The 21,232-nt window shown below is 39.6% G+C and overlaps 1 protein-coding gene across 2 annotated transcripts in view; it reads right to left on the bottom strand.

Moving 5' to 3' along the window:
• Positions 1-21,047, bottom strand: part of ADAT1 (adenosine deaminase tRNA specific 1) — a 25,268-nt gene extending 4,221 nt beyond the window's left edge. The window contains exons 1-10 of one of the 2 annotated variants that reach the window (XM_083870018.1): positions 20,946-21,047; positions 20,457-20,648; positions 19,630-19,698; positions 17,854-17,908; positions 16,949-17,076; positions 14,837-15,455; positions 12,328-12,473; positions 11,330-11,429; positions 9,700-9,786; positions 99-5,093 (exon numbers count right to left, since the gene is read on the bottom strand). In XM_083870018.1, coding sequence (XP_083726144.1) covers positions 4,961-5,093; positions 9,700-9,786; positions 11,330-11,429; positions 12,328-12,473; positions 14,837-15,455; positions 16,949-17,076; positions 17,854-17,908; positions 19,630-19,698; positions 20,457-20,625 — 1,506 coding nt within the window. In that variant the 5' untranslated portion in view covers positions 20,626-20,648; positions 20,946-21,047 and the 3' untranslated portion in view covers positions 99-4,960. Of the gene's footprint in view, positions 1-98; positions 5,094-9,699; positions 9,787-11,329; positions 11,430-12,327; positions 12,474-14,836; positions 15,456-16,948; positions 17,077-17,853; positions 17,909-19,629; positions 19,699-20,456; positions 20,880-20,945 lie in introns of those variants that run through there. The other variant, XR_014590969.1, reaches the window with a different exon arrangement.
• Between the last annotated feature and the right edge of the window lie 185 nt (positions 21,048-21,232).

Genomic DNA, 21,232 nt, shown 5'->3' on the forward strand with positions numbered 1-21,232 from the left:
GTCATTTCTTTACCTTAATTTTGGCCATAAAGTTACTCATCATATTTACTAGATGCTACACAGCTGCTTGTTACTTAGTAGACATTTTACAGCTTCTCAAACTTTAGTGTGTGGCTGACGTTACCAGGAAGAAACAAGGAGCTCTCTTTGTAGGTTGCAAAACCAATAGCTTCAAAGCTACCATATCTCACAGCTACTTCTCTTTACAGGCACCCTTGGATTGTGTGGGAGAGGGTGGAAAAAACAGCTAACTGACCTAATTGCACAGTGCTGGAGTTCACACTGATACTAAAGGATAACACTGGGTTGAAGTAGCATCACTTTGACCTTCCTAAGACAGCAAGGAAACGCTAAATACAGTTTAGATTCCTAATAAAAGTTTTAATTCATTTACACACTACGTGCACCTAAGAATCTAGTTTTAAAAATGCTTCCAGTGACAGTGGAAATTTACCGCTTTCCAAATTTAAATCAAATTCATACTAACTCAAATCCCCATGAAGATCCATTATGCCTAGAATTGTTTAGCTCTGCAGTCATTCACAAGTATTGGCAGAAGGACTCCAAAATGTGACCATAGGAGTCTGTGAAATGTTGACACTACCCTATTACTGAGGCGTGTCCCAGTAACTGTGATGCATGTGCTTACTGCATCTGAAAATGTGCTGTTGATCTCAGTAAACCTTTCATTATTCAGAATAGCACTACACTGTAAACCACTGCTTTAGGAAACATTCTGTCAGTACTTCCATCCTGAATTACTTCTAACTCCCTTTTGACGCATTAATGTTTACTCTTAACAGAATTTTTTGATTCAGAATGAAGAAAAGTGGTTTCATCTGTCATTTTTAAAATTACTTTTTATTACTAGAAAATGTTCTGTTCCTTTATACTGAAACTTCACAGTTTTTCAACAGTTATCAAGTAATATTTTTTCTTAGCTATTAACAGAGGAATAAGAAACACTTATAAACGCTAGATAAAGTTAAATACATGGTAGCAAACAGATGTATCTAAAAGCAAAGGAAGATGTTATGACTGAGGTAACACTTGGATTACCCTTCATAAGGCCCTAAAACCTCCCCATAACAGCTCTTTAACATCTCTGTATTTATTAGTTTAGATTTAGGAGCCCAGACATGAAAGTAGTTCCAGAAAATGTAAGGATAAATATTCTACAGCAGTAAGTTCACTTTTCATCTGCATTTACACTTAAAATGGCAATAAAACATCAAGAGGTTTCCTGGTGAAATGCATGCCTTTAGATAGTACACTCTTGTCAAATTATATAAAGCATTTGATCCTGTATGATCTTAATTTCTGTTAACCCTTCAATTTACGCACTGAAAAAAAATGAAGAAATACCTAATTTTTTTGTAGGAATTGCTATTCCTACAGCAACACCTCTATGTCACTTACCTTTAAGCTAAATTGAAATGTCATCTCCAATATAACTAAACCAGCACCGGATGAATTTAGCATCCAGTAAATATTTAGTATTCAGGCCAAATTTAGACCATTTAGATGGTCTTTCTTCAAAAATTATCTTGCTTCTACATGCATTTATGTTAATTGTATATATTACATACCTATCATTGCTGCAGCCCTCTAATAACATTATTAGATAATCTGAGAGAAAGAACTCCAATACCTTTCTTTCCTCCTTGCCAAAAGAATTCTCCTGCCCTCAGCAGCTCAACGCTAGCTCTTCCTTTCCTCTAGTGCTTAATGGATTTATTGTAGAGGTCTTTTAAGTCCTAGTGAAAGGCTTTTTGGTTTGGACTCATGGTTTGTTTTTCTACAAATACAGTAATTTAAATAGTCTTCAATTTACTCTGAGTATATGAGATCAGTAAGCCTTCCAGCCTGTGTTAAGGTGAGCAGTGGAAGCACACTGTGAAGCTCAAAACCTTGCTTTTCCAAAGACAATGGAATGCTAGCATCTGGTCTCATGGAACTACAGCCTCAAGGTCAAACAGATTGATTACTCCTACCCTTGGACAAAACCACTTGTTACTATGCTCTGGTTTTGACTTCCTTAAAGATAAGCAGGCAGTCTGTCTTGCCTTCTTACTATGTTTGAAAACAGAATGATGTCTCTAATAGTGATGCTGTTAAAGACAGCCCACTCAAATGATTACAGTTTCTTTGTCCTGGCAATTAGGAGCCCTTGGCCCCCAGATAAGTTTGGGACAGGCAAGGACCTATCTGGGTAATACAGATGTGCTAATTTTACATATATGGTCGGAATCTTGGTGCCCTCCTATATTCTCCACTCCAATTGTTTGCTTGTCCTCATTAACCATGGACTGTGTGCACTTCATTCCCGCTACTTCCCTCCCTGCTAACTCTGCTCTCCCGTGGCAGTCTCTGCATTCTGCTGTCCTCCCTGTGCCTTGCCTATCTTTGTTTTTCAGGGTATCAGCTATCCCAGCGCAAAGGAGTGATTCAGGCTTGGAACACGTCAACTGTTACTTGCCAGGAGCAATTCTTCCAAAGACCTGCTAACAATGATCTAGGTCTAGTTTACTACCTTTTGCAAAAGCAGAGACTGTTCTTTCCTATCTCTGCATTTTTCCCCTCTGATTTTTAGAAGTTTCATGGTACTGCCAACAGCATTTCCTGACATTTCGGAATGAAACAGATACAGCATTTAAATAATGATTTTCCATCACAGAAATGCCATCCAGCTGAGGATGAGATCCCGCAGGCTTAGCCTCTCAGCCTTTTAAATGCTGTTCTGTTTCAGCTCCTTCCCTCTCTTTGCATATTCACTGACTTGCCCTAGGCTTAAGTATGTCCTCAGCTCCATTCAAAAAGTAAGGTTAGCATCAATGTTCATCAGCACCTCAAAAACTACTTTTAAACCTGACAAGTAGCAGAAAAGCAGCAGTCTACAGTTCACAAGTATTTTAGAAATGCACAAAAAATCTTACAAGGAACAATCCTAACAGCCAAGCTCAAATTTTAGAAAAGAGTTAAAAGAATTTAAACCACGTAACTGCTTATCTGAAAACTGATGCAAGAATACAGAACTAGTCTTACGTAAACCATTTTAATACTGCAGCTGGATAGGAAATGGGAACATTCCAGTCTGGTCAGCAGGTTCACTGCTGACATTGTTGATTAACTATGGGAAATGCGGTATGGTAAGTTAATAGTTTCTGCATGATTTCAGTGAGGAACAAAGGTAAATTTCAATAACATGGAAATCTACTGACAGCTCTTTAGGTACGGCTAAAAAACTCTGCCCTTGGAATGCTACTTGCTCAATTACAGGAATAGCTACCCTTTATCTTCAGCAGTTCACCCTGTAGCCTATGTGCAACAGCATCTTGCCGTTTTTTATCCTCTGGTAACTACTGCAAGTCCCTAATCTCCATAATCCCTTGCCCTCTACAAACACATAAAATTACTTCCCCCTCACCGGTACAACTGGTATTTCTGCATGTTAGTGCAGGATTTGAGAGAATAGGCATATACGCACAGAATTCAAGTTGTCATTTCTTCAACAAGAGAACTATTCTTACTTGAAAAGTCAACCTAAGTGTTAAGTAAAAAAGATTTGCTGCTCATCAGTTCTCAGACTGTAATGTGATGTATACCGTTTGGTCCCGTATGTAGCTCAGTAGGTTGACAGCAAAGGCTGTTTGGAGAACTTCTGTGGTCATTTTTCAAATCCAAAAGTATAGGATACCAAAGAACAAATAAAATCAAATCACTAAAGAATTCTTAAGTTCTAAATTATCCAATTCTTTCATCCTGCCCATTGCCTTGTCCAAATATTTCATGAATTGTGGTTTACAAGAGAAAAATACAAAAGAGGAATGTGCTCAGTAGCAGTTAGAGAGTCTTGAAACTGCTCACAAAAGGCAATAACTGGGAAAGAAGGCATAAGGAGGATTACACACTTCTTCCCCCACAACTACTCACAGTGTTGACTGTCTTGCTGTTACAGTTTTTCCATGCAGACCTTAGTTGGTAATAAAGCATAATGACAAGAGACTTGAAGAGACATGCTAGAGACTACTTGGAATACTCCCCAAAGGATCTCAGGCTGTTAATGAACACAAGGAACAGTGACATAAATGGCTGAGGCATTTCTGCTTTTAACTGGCCATTTCCCACAGGAGGGTATGGAGATGGACAGTGCTTGAAACACTTAAAAGCAGGTAAATGTTTACCTGTAATTACATAGGATGCACCAATTTGAACCAAGTCATTCAGGAGTTTTCTTTCCTGCCTACAGAAGCAAAGCAGTTAAAAGAATATCTGGCAAAGTCCTGAAATTGAGATGCACGGGATATCATAAGTGGTATTATTTGACACAGACTCCTCCCCAGTGCTTTTGCTCCTGCTTGTGGTGATCTCTGTGGCTACGTTTAGTAAACAGCAGCATATATGAAGGATTCCCAGAAAAAAATGGCACTTAAACAGAACTAGTTTTTCCAGTTAGAAGCAATGGGGCTGAGGAACACAGAAAATTATTCCAGGCACCAGACAAGAAGTGCTCAGAGTTATGAAAGTATTACTTACTATACATTAGGGTCGTCCCAATAACAGAAAAACAACCATGACATTATGAGACGTGGAAGAAAAAAGCAGCACTAAAATTTTCCATAGTACTGCTTCAATTTCAGTTGGGATTACTTTCACTGCAATGACTATGGCTGGGAGATCATATCCTCAAATACTAGGATAGCAGATCACTTCCTTTCTTTTGGAGGCATATTGTTTCATGCAGCTCAGAATTTTAAGTCAGCAGTAATCCTTTTCTATATTTCATTAAAAAGGGGACTTCAACTCAGTAAAAACAAAGTATTCTCTAAATTGCTTTCCTTTTCACTCCTGTCTCTTTATAGCACACAAACTAAAAGGTGTTTTTTTCTAGCCCTTGAACTGCAGAGGCATCTGCTGTGGACCAGAGTTTATTCCTGGATTCACACAGTCACAAGAGTTCTCATGTGAACTGCAGGTATTCCTTGGCATTCTTGACCCAACCCAGCAGAGCTTGGCTACGCAGCACTCTCCAGGCTTCTTGATAATTTAATGCAGCTTCCTTGTAGTCCCAGTAGGTTTTTAGAGTCTTCACCCTGAAAAAAATGCACAAAAATGAAAGCAGTTCTATGATCCTATTGAGTATGAGGTCACAAAATTAAAAAAGAAATCAAACCTAAGAACATGATGAACTCCTATGAACTCTTCCATGCTACTTAGTGAAATTCTCTTCTAAGGAGACTTGGAGACGTCCAGGCTCTAAAGCTAGACATTGTCATCAATCTTACAAAAGGAAGCAAAACAACTCTTCTAGCACTAGAAATGTCTGACTGTGTGACCACAGGTAACAGAAAACTTCTATGACAGCAAAAAACACGGAAGCAAAGCTGAAAAAGGGGCTAGAGTGCTTTGAATTGGGTGGAAGTAGCCTTACTTAGTGTGCTAGAAAACTAGCTGTAAGGGAAAAGGACAGAATGAACTGTATAGTTTTTCTTTTCCAACAAAAAACTAACAGGGAAGAATGAGACAAAGGAGAAAATAATCTCTTTTATTTCCTTAAAGCAAAAGAGACTCATCAGTTTTGGGGTTATTCCTCTTCCTCAAGTAGCAACTATGGCCCACAACCTCAGCAGAACAATTGGTCACTCATTATACCAATGATTTTCAAAATAGAGAAATTCAGGTCTAGAGTATCTGAACACAAGTGCCTGTAAGACAATTTCATCAAGACTTTTTTTCCTTTCCTTGCATTCCATTTCCAACCTCTTTTATCTTCCTTTGTCAAAACATCTGTCAGCCACATGTGATACACAATATTTACACATCAAACCCAGTATGAAGGGAAGATCATGGGCAACATGACTTTCACCAAGAAAGAGGAAGAGCCAAACTACTACAGGAATCCTAATCTCTAACGTCTGGGAACCACTGCACTAACTTCTAAAACAGGCTTTCATGCTCAAGGGCAATTATGATCACCTCCAAAAATACCCCCACAGCTCCACCGTAACAGCAGACGATCAGAAGCTGTGCTTGAGGCACTCGGCATTCTGCTATAAATTTATTTCTAAAACACTATGACATGCAAAGCAAGCCACATCAACTATCTTTCAAACCTTGTGTTCAGAAAGTGCAAGAGTGGAGAACCTGTCTATGCCATTGCTGAATATGGGAGATATAGTCTCTTAAAAACCCTGCCTTGCACTCTTATTACAGCCAATCCATTTTGCTTTCTCCACCTCTTTCACATTAATCATACTCTGTGAAACTAACCTCTGAGCTGCTCTCAAAAGTCTCATATAAGGGCCACACTAGAACTTTCCCCCACTTGGCCAGTGGAATGGCCACAGAACCCCATTATGAGTATTGGATCTGGAACTGGAATCCTCCATACTGCAAACTGAGCAGGAAGAAAGAATAATAATACAATCTTCCTTGTGATGGCTCCTGACTACAGTTTAAGAGAAAAGAGGATTAGTCATTCATTGAATAAGCCCAGCAAGAAAGAAGACTTTTTTTTATTTTACAAAGTCTCTCTTATATTCAGACAAAGGGTCATACAGCCAGCCACACCTTGTACAAAGAGTGATGCCTGGAGACTCTCTACAGTGGATGACACTGTATGACAAGAGAAGGTTTTCACTTCCCCAGGTGGTGACTAAGGCACGTTTTTTTCCCTAACAACAGGAAACAAACAAACAAATGTAAAAAATCTCCTTTGCCACATCAAGTGATCTGCAAACAATACTGCAGAGGATTTTATGGACAATTCAGATTAGCAATAGCACAACACTGTCCAATGGTGTGTCACCATTACTTTGGCAGTGAGCATGGAAAACATGAAAAGAAAAAAAAAAGAAAAAAAAAAAAAAAAAAAAGATGGATATATGCACCAGTAATTTCAAAATGATAACACATGAGAGGGAATCAACGTAAGAAAATTAGGTATGACAGGCGATGGTAACAGGTAGTAAATAAACAAATAAACAACAGTAGAGTCAATCTAGGTAGAGAGATGAGTGAAAAATTAAATAAAGCACAGAAGACAGATCATAAGAATTATTGCAAAGGAAGAAAGAAGGTGGGACAGCATAATACAGTACTATCTAGTTCTTGGTGAAGTAGCTCATGCCAGCCAAATACCACCTCCTTTTCAGTCTCATGTGAAAGCAAATAAACTAAATCCTGAAAAAAACCAAATCGATGAATGTCATGCTTAACATCTTAGATGAGTTATACTACTATAAATACCTAAATTTGCCTTTTAGAAGAGCCAGCAAAGTTCTGGCCCCAGTAGGCTGTCTAGCTGTTCCAATTTAACAGCACCCAGACAGATTGTCTGTGTGAAGAATGAATAAGAAAGTCACAAAAAGCAGAAGAAGCAGCTTTAGATATGCACACACACCCCCCAAAACAAGCAAGCAAACAAACAAAAAGAACAACAACAGCAAAAAAAAAAAAAAAAAAAAAAAAAAAAAAAAAAAAAAAAAAAAAAAACACAAAAAAAACCCAAAACAACAACAACAACAAAAAAAAGAACATCAGAATCAGTTCCATATAAAGTTTTAAATTCCCCAGTTCCTAAGTCTGACAGTGGAAAACAGTAAATGAAGGCAGTGTTACATGAAGAATAACCCTTGTCCTACTATGGCCTACAACTACAAAACAAGCTGTTCAGCAAATCTGGAAGTACTACAGAATGAGCTTTGCTTGATGGCAAGAAACACAGATGTGGACTAGAAGAGTCAGGGAAGGAACTTAGGGTCAAAGTGGAAAAAAGGCAGCTGGATGACAGCACAGCTTTAGAGCCAACCATTTGTGGGAAGAGATAACAAGCCGCATTTGAATGCAAAGAAAATATAAAACTGGGTAACAGTTAAATACACAGAAGTTTAAAGAAGAAATTTGAGAGTGTAAGATTTCTTATCTGAAGTTCGCTCAAACTCAGACTCCAAGGGGGAAAGAAAAATCAAAACATCAGAATACCATGTAGAAAGCAAAAGGGAAGATGAAAAAAACCAGCAACACAAATATATGTTTTTATTTTGCCTTTTAAGTGAAGAGGAGGAAAAACAAAACACTTCAAAGGCAATCAGCTGCACAAGCTGACTGGTGAGCTAGCACCTCTACTGTATAAATAGAGTTTGTGCAGCATAAAAAAAAGTCACATCTGTGAATCAGCTAGACTTTGTCAGGAGAAGCCCAGACAAATAAACAGTAGAGGACAAAAAAGTCAAAGGAAACAACAAAGTCAATGGTCTAGAAAAGCCCTGAGGTGGAGTGACTTTATGCAAGCAGCATGAGATCATGAGTCACCTACCCGACATGCACAAGTTCACAATGTGTTTTGAGGAAATTATGATGGCTAAACGAGTGAGGACAAACTCCCACCCAAAAGAGGTTAAAAATTTTGTATTTCAAACTGATTTAAGGACAAAGTATCCCTGTTTATAGAATCAGCTGAAAGCACCTCAGCAATAGCATGGTTCGTGTTGACACCAAAATTTTGAAACAGTTATGAGACGCTTCTATAGACACAAAAGGTAACTGCAATCTTTAATTCAACAAAACTCAAAAGCAAGCAAGATCCACTAGTTAAAGATCCAGGGTACACTTACTTTGGCTAAGTTTGTTGCATCTACTGTCTTAGTACCATGAAAGGCTGAAATGGCCTATCTCACCTGCTTCCAGTCACATATGCCTCCTACTTCCTTGGCATGGGTTTTCTCTGTTTCAAATTTCCACTTAGTCCGAGAGAAAACACAGAAGACATGGAAATTGTTTTCAGCCACATTACCTAGTTGAACTGGCTCATCATGAGATTGGAGAACTGCTACTGATACAAGAGTGAAAACCATAATCTACAGCCAGTAGCAGCAGAGAACTGCTGTGGGACTAAACCCATCAGCAGCTACAAGCAGTTAAACTGGCTCAAGAGTTGGGGTTAACTGCATCCTAAAGCTAGTGGAATTGTATCTGGAAGCAAGACTAAAATAAAATAAATCTTCCATGGCTATGGATTTGGAACATTCTTCATCTCCCAGAATCTCTAAGCCAAAGAAAACTAAGTTTCTGTACCTGTGAAACTACACTTTACTTTATAGTATACCACCAAATACATAATGCACCTAATACTATGCCATACTGGATGATTACTGCAAGTAGTTAACCCAGTCTGATAAACCAAATTTGTTTTTAATAATGTAAAGGAAAATTGCACTTATGGCTTCCTAAGACAAAAGCTGCTTTATTTTCTTCCCAGAAGGTCTCTGTTTATGCAACATATGCAGTGCAGAAAGAGCCCTACACACTACCTCACCTTACTAGCTCTTACTCCACTGTATGCTAAGATGAAAACTGATTTTAACCTAGACTTAAAAAAAAAAAGCGGTTTTACTCAAACTCTTCCTTTTGTGAATCAAAGAAGAGGAATTTGATAGAATTACTGAACAACAACTAGATACCAATAACTCCATGGCAGTCTTGGGATGCAGGGTTTGAATACAACCAAGGCAGAGAGCTGCAGGCAGCCGATCTAATAGCTCATGTTTTCAAAAAAGATATTACTTCCTCATCCTATGTCTCTTTTCACATTTTTCAAGTATCAAAGTTTAACAATGTTCTTATCTAAAATAAGATCACAGTATTCTGCAGTTTCATTAAGATAAATTCACTCTTCTAAAGGCAATGATATGTCTTTACCGTAGAGTGTCTGGTAGATCCTCTTGTGAAATACTTGTCACCAGCTTTTGGAATTTATGGAAGAGTTCCACTTTACAGATTTTAGATCTGATATAAAAAAATTTTAAAAAATTTAAAAATTAGAAATTGATGGGGAAAAAAAATCGTAAATTCACTCCACCTTACAGCTCACACAGCAGCCCACCCCCATTAAACATTTTTGATAGAAAGCATTGTGTTCACTTCTCAAAGAACGGAAAAACTTCTCTACCATTTAACTTTTCCTACCCCATTTAAGTTACCCACCTGCCTTTTCCCTTAAAGTGCTATACTTACAAAAAGCTGCATGGCCCCCATTCTCTCAGGCAGCACTCACCAGTTTGCAGAACAAACATTTTAACATCACACTGTTATCTGCATGAAACTGCACTGTCATCAGTTCACAGCTCCAAGAAGGTTTAGCCAGAAGGACTAGTTCCAGAAGAGATCAAACAAGCACAAGACTCCAAAGGCTTTTTCAAACAGTTAAATTTATATTATTCAAAACAAACTAAAGAAGGAACAGAAATATCTGGAACAATGCTGATGTATTCACAATGGTGACAAGGACACATTCAGCAACAGCTGCAGGGCAGTTAAATACAAAGAGGCTCATCAAAAAATAGTGACTCAGTGAGAAAGATCTTTAGAAGATACTATATACACCTGTCAGCTTTGAGCCCTTCTATTTCCCCAAGAGGATGGCAACCAGAATCACTGTGTATAAAGTGTAGTTTGGTTTTGAATGGCCCAGCTGTTTTCTCTACTTAATTATCTTTGCATACTTAACAATGACTGATTCAATTCTCCAACAAGCCAAGCTGATTCTCCAGAAGCACTGAAAACAAAATCAGTCGAAAAAAAAAATCTTCCTATGTTGCTAGTATGTATTTTAAGAACATCAAAAATGGCATAGTATCATAGAATCTCCACAAGGATCATCGAGTCCAACTCCTGGCTCAGGAAAACCCCAGCATGTGCCTGAGAGCATTGTCCAAATGCTCCTTGAACTCGGACCACTGTGACCACTGCCCTGGGGAGCCTGTTCCAGCACCCGACCACCCTCCGTGTGAAGAACCTTTTCCTAATATTCAGCCCAAATCTCCCCTGACACAGCTCCAGCCATTCCTCAGGCCCTACCACTGGTGACGAGAGAGCAGAGAACAGTGCCTGCACCTCTGTGTCACCTCACAAGGAAGTTGTAGCCTGCTGTGAGGTGTCCCCTTCTCCAGGCTGAACAAACCAAGTCACCTCAGCTGCTCCTTGTACGGCTTCCCCTCCAGACCTTTCATCATCCTGACGGCCCCTCCTTTGGACTCTTACAGCTTTATCTTCTTATATTCCCATGCCCAGAACTGCCCCCAGGAGGTGAGGCCACACCAGCGCAGAGCAGAGCGGGACAATTCCCTCCTTCACCTCGCCAGCAATGCTTTCATTATTCCAATTGCCCTTTTTCCCTTACACAACAACTCTTCCTTTTCCCTTGCTCTCTACCTTTCCCCCTTCTTCACCACTCTCTAGCTCTCCTCCTGCTCTGACAAAATCACATGAGCTGACAAAGGTCTTTAAGCCAACAAATAAAACGTGCCTAGATATTACAACACTCTCACACCTGCTCTGATGGCTCCCAATCCCCTTCTTTGTTGTGCCCTGGCGGAAGCCATCTGAGGTGACATCCAGAGGTTGCTCAGGGACCGCACTCCAACTGATAGCTGTAGAAGAAATTGTTATGAACAAAGGAAGATGCTCTTATCACAAAAGCAGAACCTAACAGTTCCTTTCATTTTATTTGTTCATGTGTTGCTTCCCAAAATTATTCAAACTAGAAAGAGGACCATGGTTTTCTAGGGCCATAATTCCAGTATCTAAAAGAATGTTTAATTTAAAAATATGAAAACACACATACACACAGAGCTTTCATCTTAATAAGATCATTTAACAATCCATGCCTCTAAACATCTGGCCTTCAGCTTTGTAATTCTCTATTTCTTAGGGGGATTCTACTTTCTTTTGTGCATCCTGTCCAGACAATACATGAAGAAATTTCCAAGTTAGATGGCTTATTTTCACATTAGGCTGTGAAAATTTTGCCCTAAACTATTTGCACCAGTCATTCTATGTTTTCCTTAATTTATTGTCTGCTATTATTTTTATGGTGTATTCTAAGTAGTTCCATGTTTGATAACAGATATACCCCAAATATTTGTATTCTTTCTCCATTCACAGATCTTTGGAGCAATTACAAACATTACTCAGCATGACAAGTCTTTTGTCCATTACCAAGGAGAATGCAGAACTGAAACAAAGTCTTCTGTTTTCTTCTTGTACTCAACTTCTGTTTCCCCTGATTCTTTTCTGTCTGTATTTAGATTATAAAATTCTTAATGACATCAACCAAGTGTTTATTCAGTCTGAAAACTCCCTACTGGAAACTAGAGGCTGAGACAAATATTATTAACAATTAAGCCATGACCTGAAAAGAAATTCTTGCTTTTCATACTTTGCTGCTAGTATACCGGCAAGGAATGATGTTCCACTCCAAACAACCAACCCCACCTTATTTTTATTCAGACTTTTGCACAGTTATGCAACTAGCCCAACTTAACTCACCTGCACTGCAAGGAACAAGTTTTGTTCTGCTGTTAGTTTGAACTTCCTGAATTGCCTGACGGCTATGTTCAAATTGAAGATCTGATTGCAGCAGCTTAACCTCTTGAGTGAGAAAACCATCTGGCAAAGATGAGATGTGCTGACACCTGTGTAAACACAGGAAAATGCAAGTGATTTTCAGTATGTTCTTCCAAATAAGATAATTTTGCACAATTTCCCTTCATTATTTAAAGAACATTTCTTTTACATTAAAACAGAATTGAACATGAGTTATACAGGTAAGACAAGGAGGTCTGGATGCATTTTTCCCTTCAGAAATATATTTATTGAATAAAACCCCAAAGCCACAGTAATAAACTGGCTTTTAAAAAGGTTTAGTTAAAAGCTATTATAATCAATTAAGTATGCGGGACAAAAACTGCAATATGCTTCTGCAATCACAAAGAACAATAAAAATCATCAAGTACTTACATAGTCAACTGAATCACATTGGGAATTGTTTTATGAGCCTAAAAGTTTATAATCAAAGCCTAAAAACATACAAAATATACTTACAGTTCCATGTATAATCTTATCTTTGTTACATTAAATTACCATTGCATAATGAATGACATTAGGATCATACGAGGAAAAAACAGCACGTGTTTAATCACTACAATATTCACACAGAGCAGGAATTAAGACTGAGATCCAGCAGTCTGAAAAAGTGCCTGACTGCACTAGGACTAACAAAGCTAGGCAAATTCTTGTTACATGTTACAGAATGAGGAAAGGATTATACAGAAAGCTCCACCAGGTACCTAACTAGAGCTTCTCCTAGAAGCATGGACAGGTATAGAGAAAAGGAGTTACTAAATTAAGTCAAACCTTTCATATTAACTGGTCTAGTAACTGCCACTTAATGGTTCAGCTCTGGTTTTTTTTCTTGCTCTCCTTTCCCTTCACTCTGCTCAAATCCACTTACTCTTTTCCACTGCTCTATACTGATTTAGCCTCCTAAGTAAGAAAAATATCCACTTCCTATCTCTGTTGCTGGGATATTTTCATCAACCAAAGAACTGAGGAGAAAGAAGGCCAGTGCACAACAGGTAACTTTCCTCATTTTGTAACAGTGCACTCCATCTTTCACATAGATCTCCCTGAGGTGACAGGTTGTGTTATGAGAGCTCTACTACTCACAGTAGGGAGAAAGATCAAATCTTGGATGTAACAGATTAAAGAAGCAGATGAATTTTTACCACCATGAAAACGCATATAAGCTTTGCCTCTCGAATGTAACACAACTGTCTTCTTCCAACTGACCAGTACAAGCTGTCACATACTATGTGTCCTGAACACTTCAGTAAACGAGAGAACAACTGAGGTGGGAGGGGACCTCTTGCAGGTCATCTAGTCAACCAGCCCTCCTCCAGCTGGGTAACCTACAGCCACCTGCTCAGAACAGCATCCAGACTGCTTTTGAATAACTCAAAGATGGGAGAGTCCACAATCTCTCAGGGCAACCTCTACCAGTATTCCATCATCTTCACAGCAAACAAGTGTTTCCTGATGTTCAAAGGGAACCTCCCGTGCTTCAGTTTGTGCCTATTGCCTCTTGTGCTATCACCAACATCACTGAAAACAGCCTGGCTCCATTTTCTCTGCCACCTCCCTTCAGGTATGTATACAAATTGATAAGATGTCCACGAGCCTTCTCTTCTTCAGGCTGAGCTCTCCTCATATGAGACAAGCTAAAAATCTATTATGCATCTTTGAGGCCCTTTGCTGGCCTCTCTCCAGTATGCCCACGTCCCTCGTGTACTGAGAGGCCCAGAACTAGACACAGCCCTTCAAATATGGCCTCACCAACGTGAATCCAGGGGAAGGGTCACCTCCCTGGACTTGCTGCGATACTTTGCCTAGAGTGGCCCAGAATACCATTAGCCTTCTTTGGTGCTGGCTCATTTTCGACTTCACATCTATCAGGAACCCTTAGTCCTTTTCTGTGAAGCTCCTTTTCAACTGGGCATCCCCCAGAACATAACAGCGCATGGGATTGTTTTTTCCCAGGTGCAGGTTTTCATTTCCCCTTGCTGAACTTCAAGAAGTTCCCACTTTTTCCCAGCCTGCTGAGGTCACGCTGGATGCCAGCACAATGCCCTGGCCAACCAGCCACCCCTCAGCCTGGAGTCTTCAGCAAAGTATCTGGGCATACAGTATGCACCATCACCCAGATGACTGATTAACTGAAGGTATTAAGAAAGTTTGGACCTAGTATTGATCCCCGGAGTACACGGCTACTTACACCTTTAACTACACTTTGCCCAGTGATCACTACCTTCTGGGCCCAGTCATTCAGAAAGTTTTCAATCCACATGTCTGCTCACCCAGTTCACACCTTAACAGATTCTCCATCAGGATCTTACAAGACACATTATCAAAAGCTTACTAAAGTTCTAATATTTGTATGACACTTCTTGTCTTCCAAAGCTCACTGTCTCCATAAGCACCATCTGAGGAGAGCACTTACCTTTCAATAACTGCTCTCCGCATAGCTTCTTGGCTATATGGACACTTTCCCACTATAATTGCTGACAGATACACTGGATACTGTAGAAAATGCATCAGAAGAGCTCCTTGACACCCTAACACATTCCAGCGAGCCAGTTTATCACTGCAGGACATAGAGCATGTTCTGTCTCCTCGACCTGGCTTCACTCGTAATAATCCCACACAGTGGTACCCCAGCCCAGGTATTCGGGCATCATCCAGCTCTCCAGGTACACATTTTGCTCCAGTTCTATGAATATCTACTACCTTTGGTCTCACTAAGCCAGTCTCCTTATTAGCTGTTTGCATCTCTGCAGAACATTCACAGATCTTTTGATCTGTGTTGTCTTCGTGTTTCACAGATTCATGGTGAACAGCCAGGTCTTCAGGGATTATGGAAAAACAATCACCATCATCAGTTTTCATTCTCTTGATTACATGATTACTTGGCATCTTCTCTAATTTCCTTTTATCTTCTGGACACAAGTGATTATGGTTACTTCTACATTCTGCTGATTGTCCTGCTGCATGGCCTCCAGTCACTGGCTTAGAAAGCTGGTTCTCTGGTTCACTAACTGGAAAAATAGAAGCATCTCCACCTGGAACAAAAGAAATAATGTAAAACTGGCCAAAAATCATCTTGTGACTGAACAAATCATACCAGTAATGCTACAACTACTAGTAGCTCTCACAGATTTGCGTTCATGAAAAATTATGAACTATGAGAACACATTTTTGAAACATTGTCCTGTGCAACACTGAATCAAATCTCACTGAAATTTGAGCCAATATATGCTTCAAGTTTTGTATTCTATGTAAGAAATAATCAAGAAAGCAATATTTATAACCTATAAAGTAAAACGTAACAAAGGCATTTGATAGACTACAAGCAGTGCTGAAGACTCACAGAAATACATGATCTAATCAAACATGAACCTTAAAAGAATAATGAAAGAATAATCTGTCAAGGGTGAAAACTTTAATCTGTATCACTGAAACAACCTCAGAACCAAAATTCTGAAGCTCAGTTCAAAGCAAAGCAAGCCTGACAGGCCTGCATCTGATTTATGTGAGAAATTTCTCACAATGTGAGAAAAAGAAAGTAATTAAATTATTCTCACTAATAAATTTGAATACGTAATTTCCATTCTGAAATGTTCTAATGAAGAAAAATAATACTGCATATTCCAGCAATGTACTCAAAATCAAGAAAATGTACGAGCAACTAACTCACTCTATGAAGTACTGATGAGGCGTATTTTGCTCTGTAACAGACTAGCAGTTGAAGAACACACCAGTGAGACAGCATGGTAACATCAAGACGCCTGATACGGCTGAATCCCTTCATTCTGTCACTAGATCTTCATCTTTGAGGTGCTGGCTTTTTTTAAACACACAAAGAATGTCTTCCATGACAGAAGTTTCATTACATTCCCTAAGAAGTTTTGTGTTGGAGTGCTAGTGATGCTTCATGAATGGGGCTTTTTCTCCTGATTTTCAGGAGTCTGGTTTTGGTTTGTTGGGGGGTTTTGTGTGAGTTGGTGTTAGCTCTTCTCCATTCTTCTTTTTTGCTTGGCTTTAGGGTTTTTGTTTGCTTGCTGGTTTGGGGTTTTTCTAGCGTTCATTTGGGGTTTTTTTCTTTGTTTGCTTCACGGGATTGGGGGTGGTTGTGGTTGGGTGTGGGGTATCTTTTGTTTGGTTGTTTTTAGGAATGGTGGTAAATATCAGTATATTTTATTAAAATTATAATCCAAGGAGATAATGTTTGAAGCAAAGCAACTAGGCAATATCGCAATACCTGTGACAAGTATGCTATTTTCTGTAAAAGAAAATAATAGCTATTATTGTTTAAAGTGAAACATTCCCCTATATAGTAAGAAGTACACCAGACCTACTGAGTTCTCATGAATCACATCCCGTGAGATAAAATGCCAAATCTATCTGTGGAGAACCAGTCACCTTCAGGCAGCGTCGGTAACATGAATTACTGCCTTACTCTCAACCCAGACCAAAGAGAGACTAAAGAAAGACAAGGGGCAGAAAAGATTCTAAAAGTGGGAGCAAAGCACTTGGGTCACTCCAGCATACTCACATGGGGTATGACTGGAGAAGAAAATAAATATGATATTTGGTTTGAGTTTCCATTTCCCAGTTTCAGTTCCTGGACTAAAGATACATTGCTGATGGGAAGCTGCAAGCCACAGCTGATGGAGAAGATACCTGTTAGGCAGAAAGTTTTCATGAACCATTGATTTCATTTTTGATGCATGAGAAAACAACAAAACTTAGATGCCCTCTAGTGCCTGTTCTTTCCAGATGGGAGTCTATCAGGAGCCAATCAGTTATGCTTTCACAGAGAGATGGCATGCAACATAATAAACATATCACTGGAACTTTAATAACAGACCTCAAAAAGTTGGATTCAGTGGAGTTAATGTTAACCATCTCAAACTGTGTAGATGAGGTCCTCACCTCCCACTGCATGTGTTTTTACCAATTCTGTAACTCATCTGATTCAATGAGACTCAGTTTAGTGGCATCAAATTGCAAGAAATGTACTCATTTCTGCAGAATTACTCTCCTCCTGGCTCAATTGCCTGAACCAGTTTATCCCATGTAAACAAGAGGACTGCTGCATGGTAAAAAGCAAAAATTCTATCCTTGACTAGTAGTCATCAGATCTGCACTGATGTCACATGAAATCAGATCCTAATTCTTCATACAGAGGCTCCACAAGAACAAGGAAAAAGCAAGCTTTTGTGTAAAGGCCTCAATACTACCTAGAAGTATAAAAATTAGGTTAAAATCCTGCTGACAATAGGAAAACAGTGTTGCAGACACAGAAGTAATACAGCCTTTCACTATATTATCATATCTGAAGGTACCAAATTTTGCTATTTCAGCAAGAGGTCAAAACAATTTATATCACAACAACCTCAGGTGGCACTGAGTAACAGCACTGTTACAGCACGGAATAAAACTTCATTCATGCCTCACCTCTGGAAGCTCCTCTTGGCCACAATTTCAGCATGGCTGTCATTCAGAATGTCTCCTAAAGCAAAACCCAAATGAGAATACTAAATCATTACTAAAAAAAAAAACAAAACAAAAAAAAACCAAACAAATATTACATAGGACAGTTCTCCATATTTGTTAGTATCTGAAGGTTTACTATTGCTTTTAGAGTATTGCAAGATATTTAAACTTCCAATCATCACAAAAGGAGGTCAACAGCCTACACAAATTAAGGATAAAAATACTCAGTCTGCAGCAAGTCAGAGACTTGACCAAATACCAAATTTTAACTCTTCTGATACTGGAAATCCTTTAAGCTGAATAAACACTACCATCCTTCAAAATCTTCCTGACTTTTGTTTTCAAGGGTAAATCTTGATACTCTCAAAACACATTCTGCCAGAAAATTTCAAGTGTTTGTTAAGCTTTTGGTTGAAGTTTTTTTTTTTTTCAACTATGTCCTACAATTTAAACTATTTTTCCTGCAAATAATTCTGATATTTACTAAGTTTGCACATCTCATCTTCAGCTTTTCTACACTATCTGCCTGTCATGGTATGTAAAGGAATAGGAGATATAGATTGTCTTTTACTTCAGAGGTAAGGGCCAAGTGATAGAAATCCTCTTTAAAGTTTTAAAAGTTTAGAAGCGACCTAAGAGATAACCATTAACATGACCTACCACCAAGTTAAAAATGTTATCGTAAGAGGAGAATATTTTCTAAATTTGAGATCACTGAAGACAAATAATGGCAAAACAAACTAGAGTTACTTTTTTCTAGTCAATTTTCTACTTAGAGCCTTAATATCTAGATTGTAAATGGTACAAAAGTTTCACCACAATTCTCCTAAAACAGTCAGAAAAATGTCTGTATTAAAACCCTTCTGAGATGGACTAATCACAAGAAACATCCAAAAAAATCTAAGATACAGAATCTAGTTTCTTCTCTTTTGCTCCACTAATTAATTTCAAAATGAAGGACAGTATAGAGAACATGAAGTAGCCTAAACCAGATACAGGCAAACCCCCTTTCTCATATCTCAGTCTAGTCCTCCTCTGAAGTCTAAAGAGGGTAGAAAGCCCCGTACCTATATATGCATGAACACTTTCCCCCCTTCCTCATTTTTCAGCATTCATCATTACTATGGCTACTTCCCTGTCCTAGCAGAGGAGACAGATACATCATGAATTAAAAAAGGGACACACAGAGCAAGGAAAGTCTCCTGCAACACACAGTAAGAAACGGTAGTTGTGAGAAACCACGTATCTATCCCATACATTTATTGTACCACACTTGGAACTATCTAGCAGTAATATGCAGGAAGGAAGGAAACATGCAGTAAGGAAAAAAACCCATGTGTTTTCTGTCTGGTTAGTACCAGCAGTGGTACCTCTTGTATCAGACCACAACAAAATTAGACTGCAACAGGTAACCAAAGCACAATTATTTTCCTGATGTTTTGTTTTGCTTTTAGTTACGAAATCTTTGCGTATGCAGACTCAAGGTCTAAGCTACACATTTCCAGATATAAAAAGTTAATTCACCTTTGAGGCAGCAAGTGCAGCAAACGTTCATGGCAGCCACTATGTCTGCCTAAGCTCCTCTTTCATTCATGAGGGAAGGTCTACCTTACACTTCTGGCTTCAATCCAGAACCAGCCTGAGCAGAATGCCTTGGACATTTTCATTGATTCTATGACACCAGAAAGAAAGAAGGTAGCATAGGTAGTCTGTTCTTGAATTTTACACCATACTTACCAGTTTTTCGCATTTTGTTTTGACCAATACATTTTGTTCCAGTTCCCATAGCAACAACTTCCTTAGTTACTGAAAAAGAAACAGCATTAACTGAAAAAACTATCAGCTGTAATTGCTAGAAGCGTTGCTCTCATACAGTCATTCTGGTAAGACAACACACCAAACACTGAGTAGAAGGGAATGTGCAGAGGCAGACCATGCAACCTTACAGAATGGAATACAGCAGGCAGAAGCACCAATGCTAGGAACTCTATGACCACATAGGAAGAAGGCTAATACAGGCTTGATATGCTGGACAGCACACAGAAGACACGGCCATAGCATTCCTCAGGCACATAAGAAATAATAAATATGGGATACAATCTGCCTGACAACACTGAAGTCTCACTAGCGGAAAAGAAGATGATGACAAACCAACACAAACACAAAACATAGTAACACAACCTGTTAAAGGAGAGCAAACCTTTCTAGGGTTCTATCAAATCAATCACATATTTTCAAGAGTTTATATTAGGAATTCAGGTCTTGCCTAGACTTTCACCATATATTGAACAGCAAATGAAGGCTTTCATTGTCATGCTTACAGTCTGGGAAGAACAGCATTTCACTAAAACCACTTCTTTCCAGACAGAAGCTGAGAATCAAAACAATCACAAGGTTTACAATCACAAAGAGTAAAGAATTTGGGTGGAGACTGAAATGGAATAGGAAGGGGTGTATGTTTTTTTAAAAGGCATCTTAAAATAAAAGGAAATAAAAAGAAAGCATCAAGAACCTTCTCTGCCCCTCCCTTCTCTCCCACCCCTATCCCCAAAACTCATTCTTACCCTTCAAGTTTCCTGGACTACCGCAAGCCTCTCTTTGGGCTGCAGATTCCACTTTGACAACAGCTGCAAGGGAAGTCCATTCTCTGTTTGGATCTGGTTTCCCCTGCTTAGGAAGTCTGGTCCTATAATGCAGGTAACATAGCCCAGCAATTTCATCAGCTGACCACATGGCTCTTGATTCAAGCGCAGGTTCTACACAGAATTGGATTCCATCACAACACTTCAGTAACAACCCCCATCTCTTCAAACCCTATCATCTTGTTCTGCATGACACTTTCCTGCACACGTTTCAATCACAGACCTAACTGCATCATGCCTTTCAGGACTACTTATAGGAAATAACTTCTCCTAATCGCAAGAAATAAAAAAACAGTGCTAGAATCCTTAAGTGGAGCAGCAGGTGAGGCTGCTGGGTTTCCAAGGCTCCCGCTATGCAGCAACCAACCAGATGCATCAGGCCGCCGTCCCGGTGCGGTCCCCGCAGCTCACCTGAGGCGCCCGGCACCACCTGCCTCCTTCTGAGGCCTCCCCCTTGCCGAGAGACCAGAGGCAGTCCACGCGCCGAGGGCGCTGCCGCCGCGCCTCCCGCCGCCCCGGGCGCAGTCCCTGTACGCCCCTCCCTGCCCCGGGACACGGCGCCGCCGCTCCGGGCCCGGCCGGGAGCGGTGACCGAGCACCGGAGCCGCGCTGCCCTCAGAGAGCCCCGAGCCCGCCCACGCGCAGCCGCACCTCGAGCGCGGCAGCTCTTGCGCAAGCGCACAAAGACTCAGACACGG

The sequence above is a fragment of the Zosterops lateralis genome, assembly GCF_965231275.1.
Source record: "Zosterops lateralis genome assembly, chromosome: 12".
Classification (NCBI taxonomy): domain Eukaryota; kingdom Metazoa; phylum Chordata; class Aves; order Passeriformes; family Zosteropidae; genus Zosterops; species Zosterops lateralis.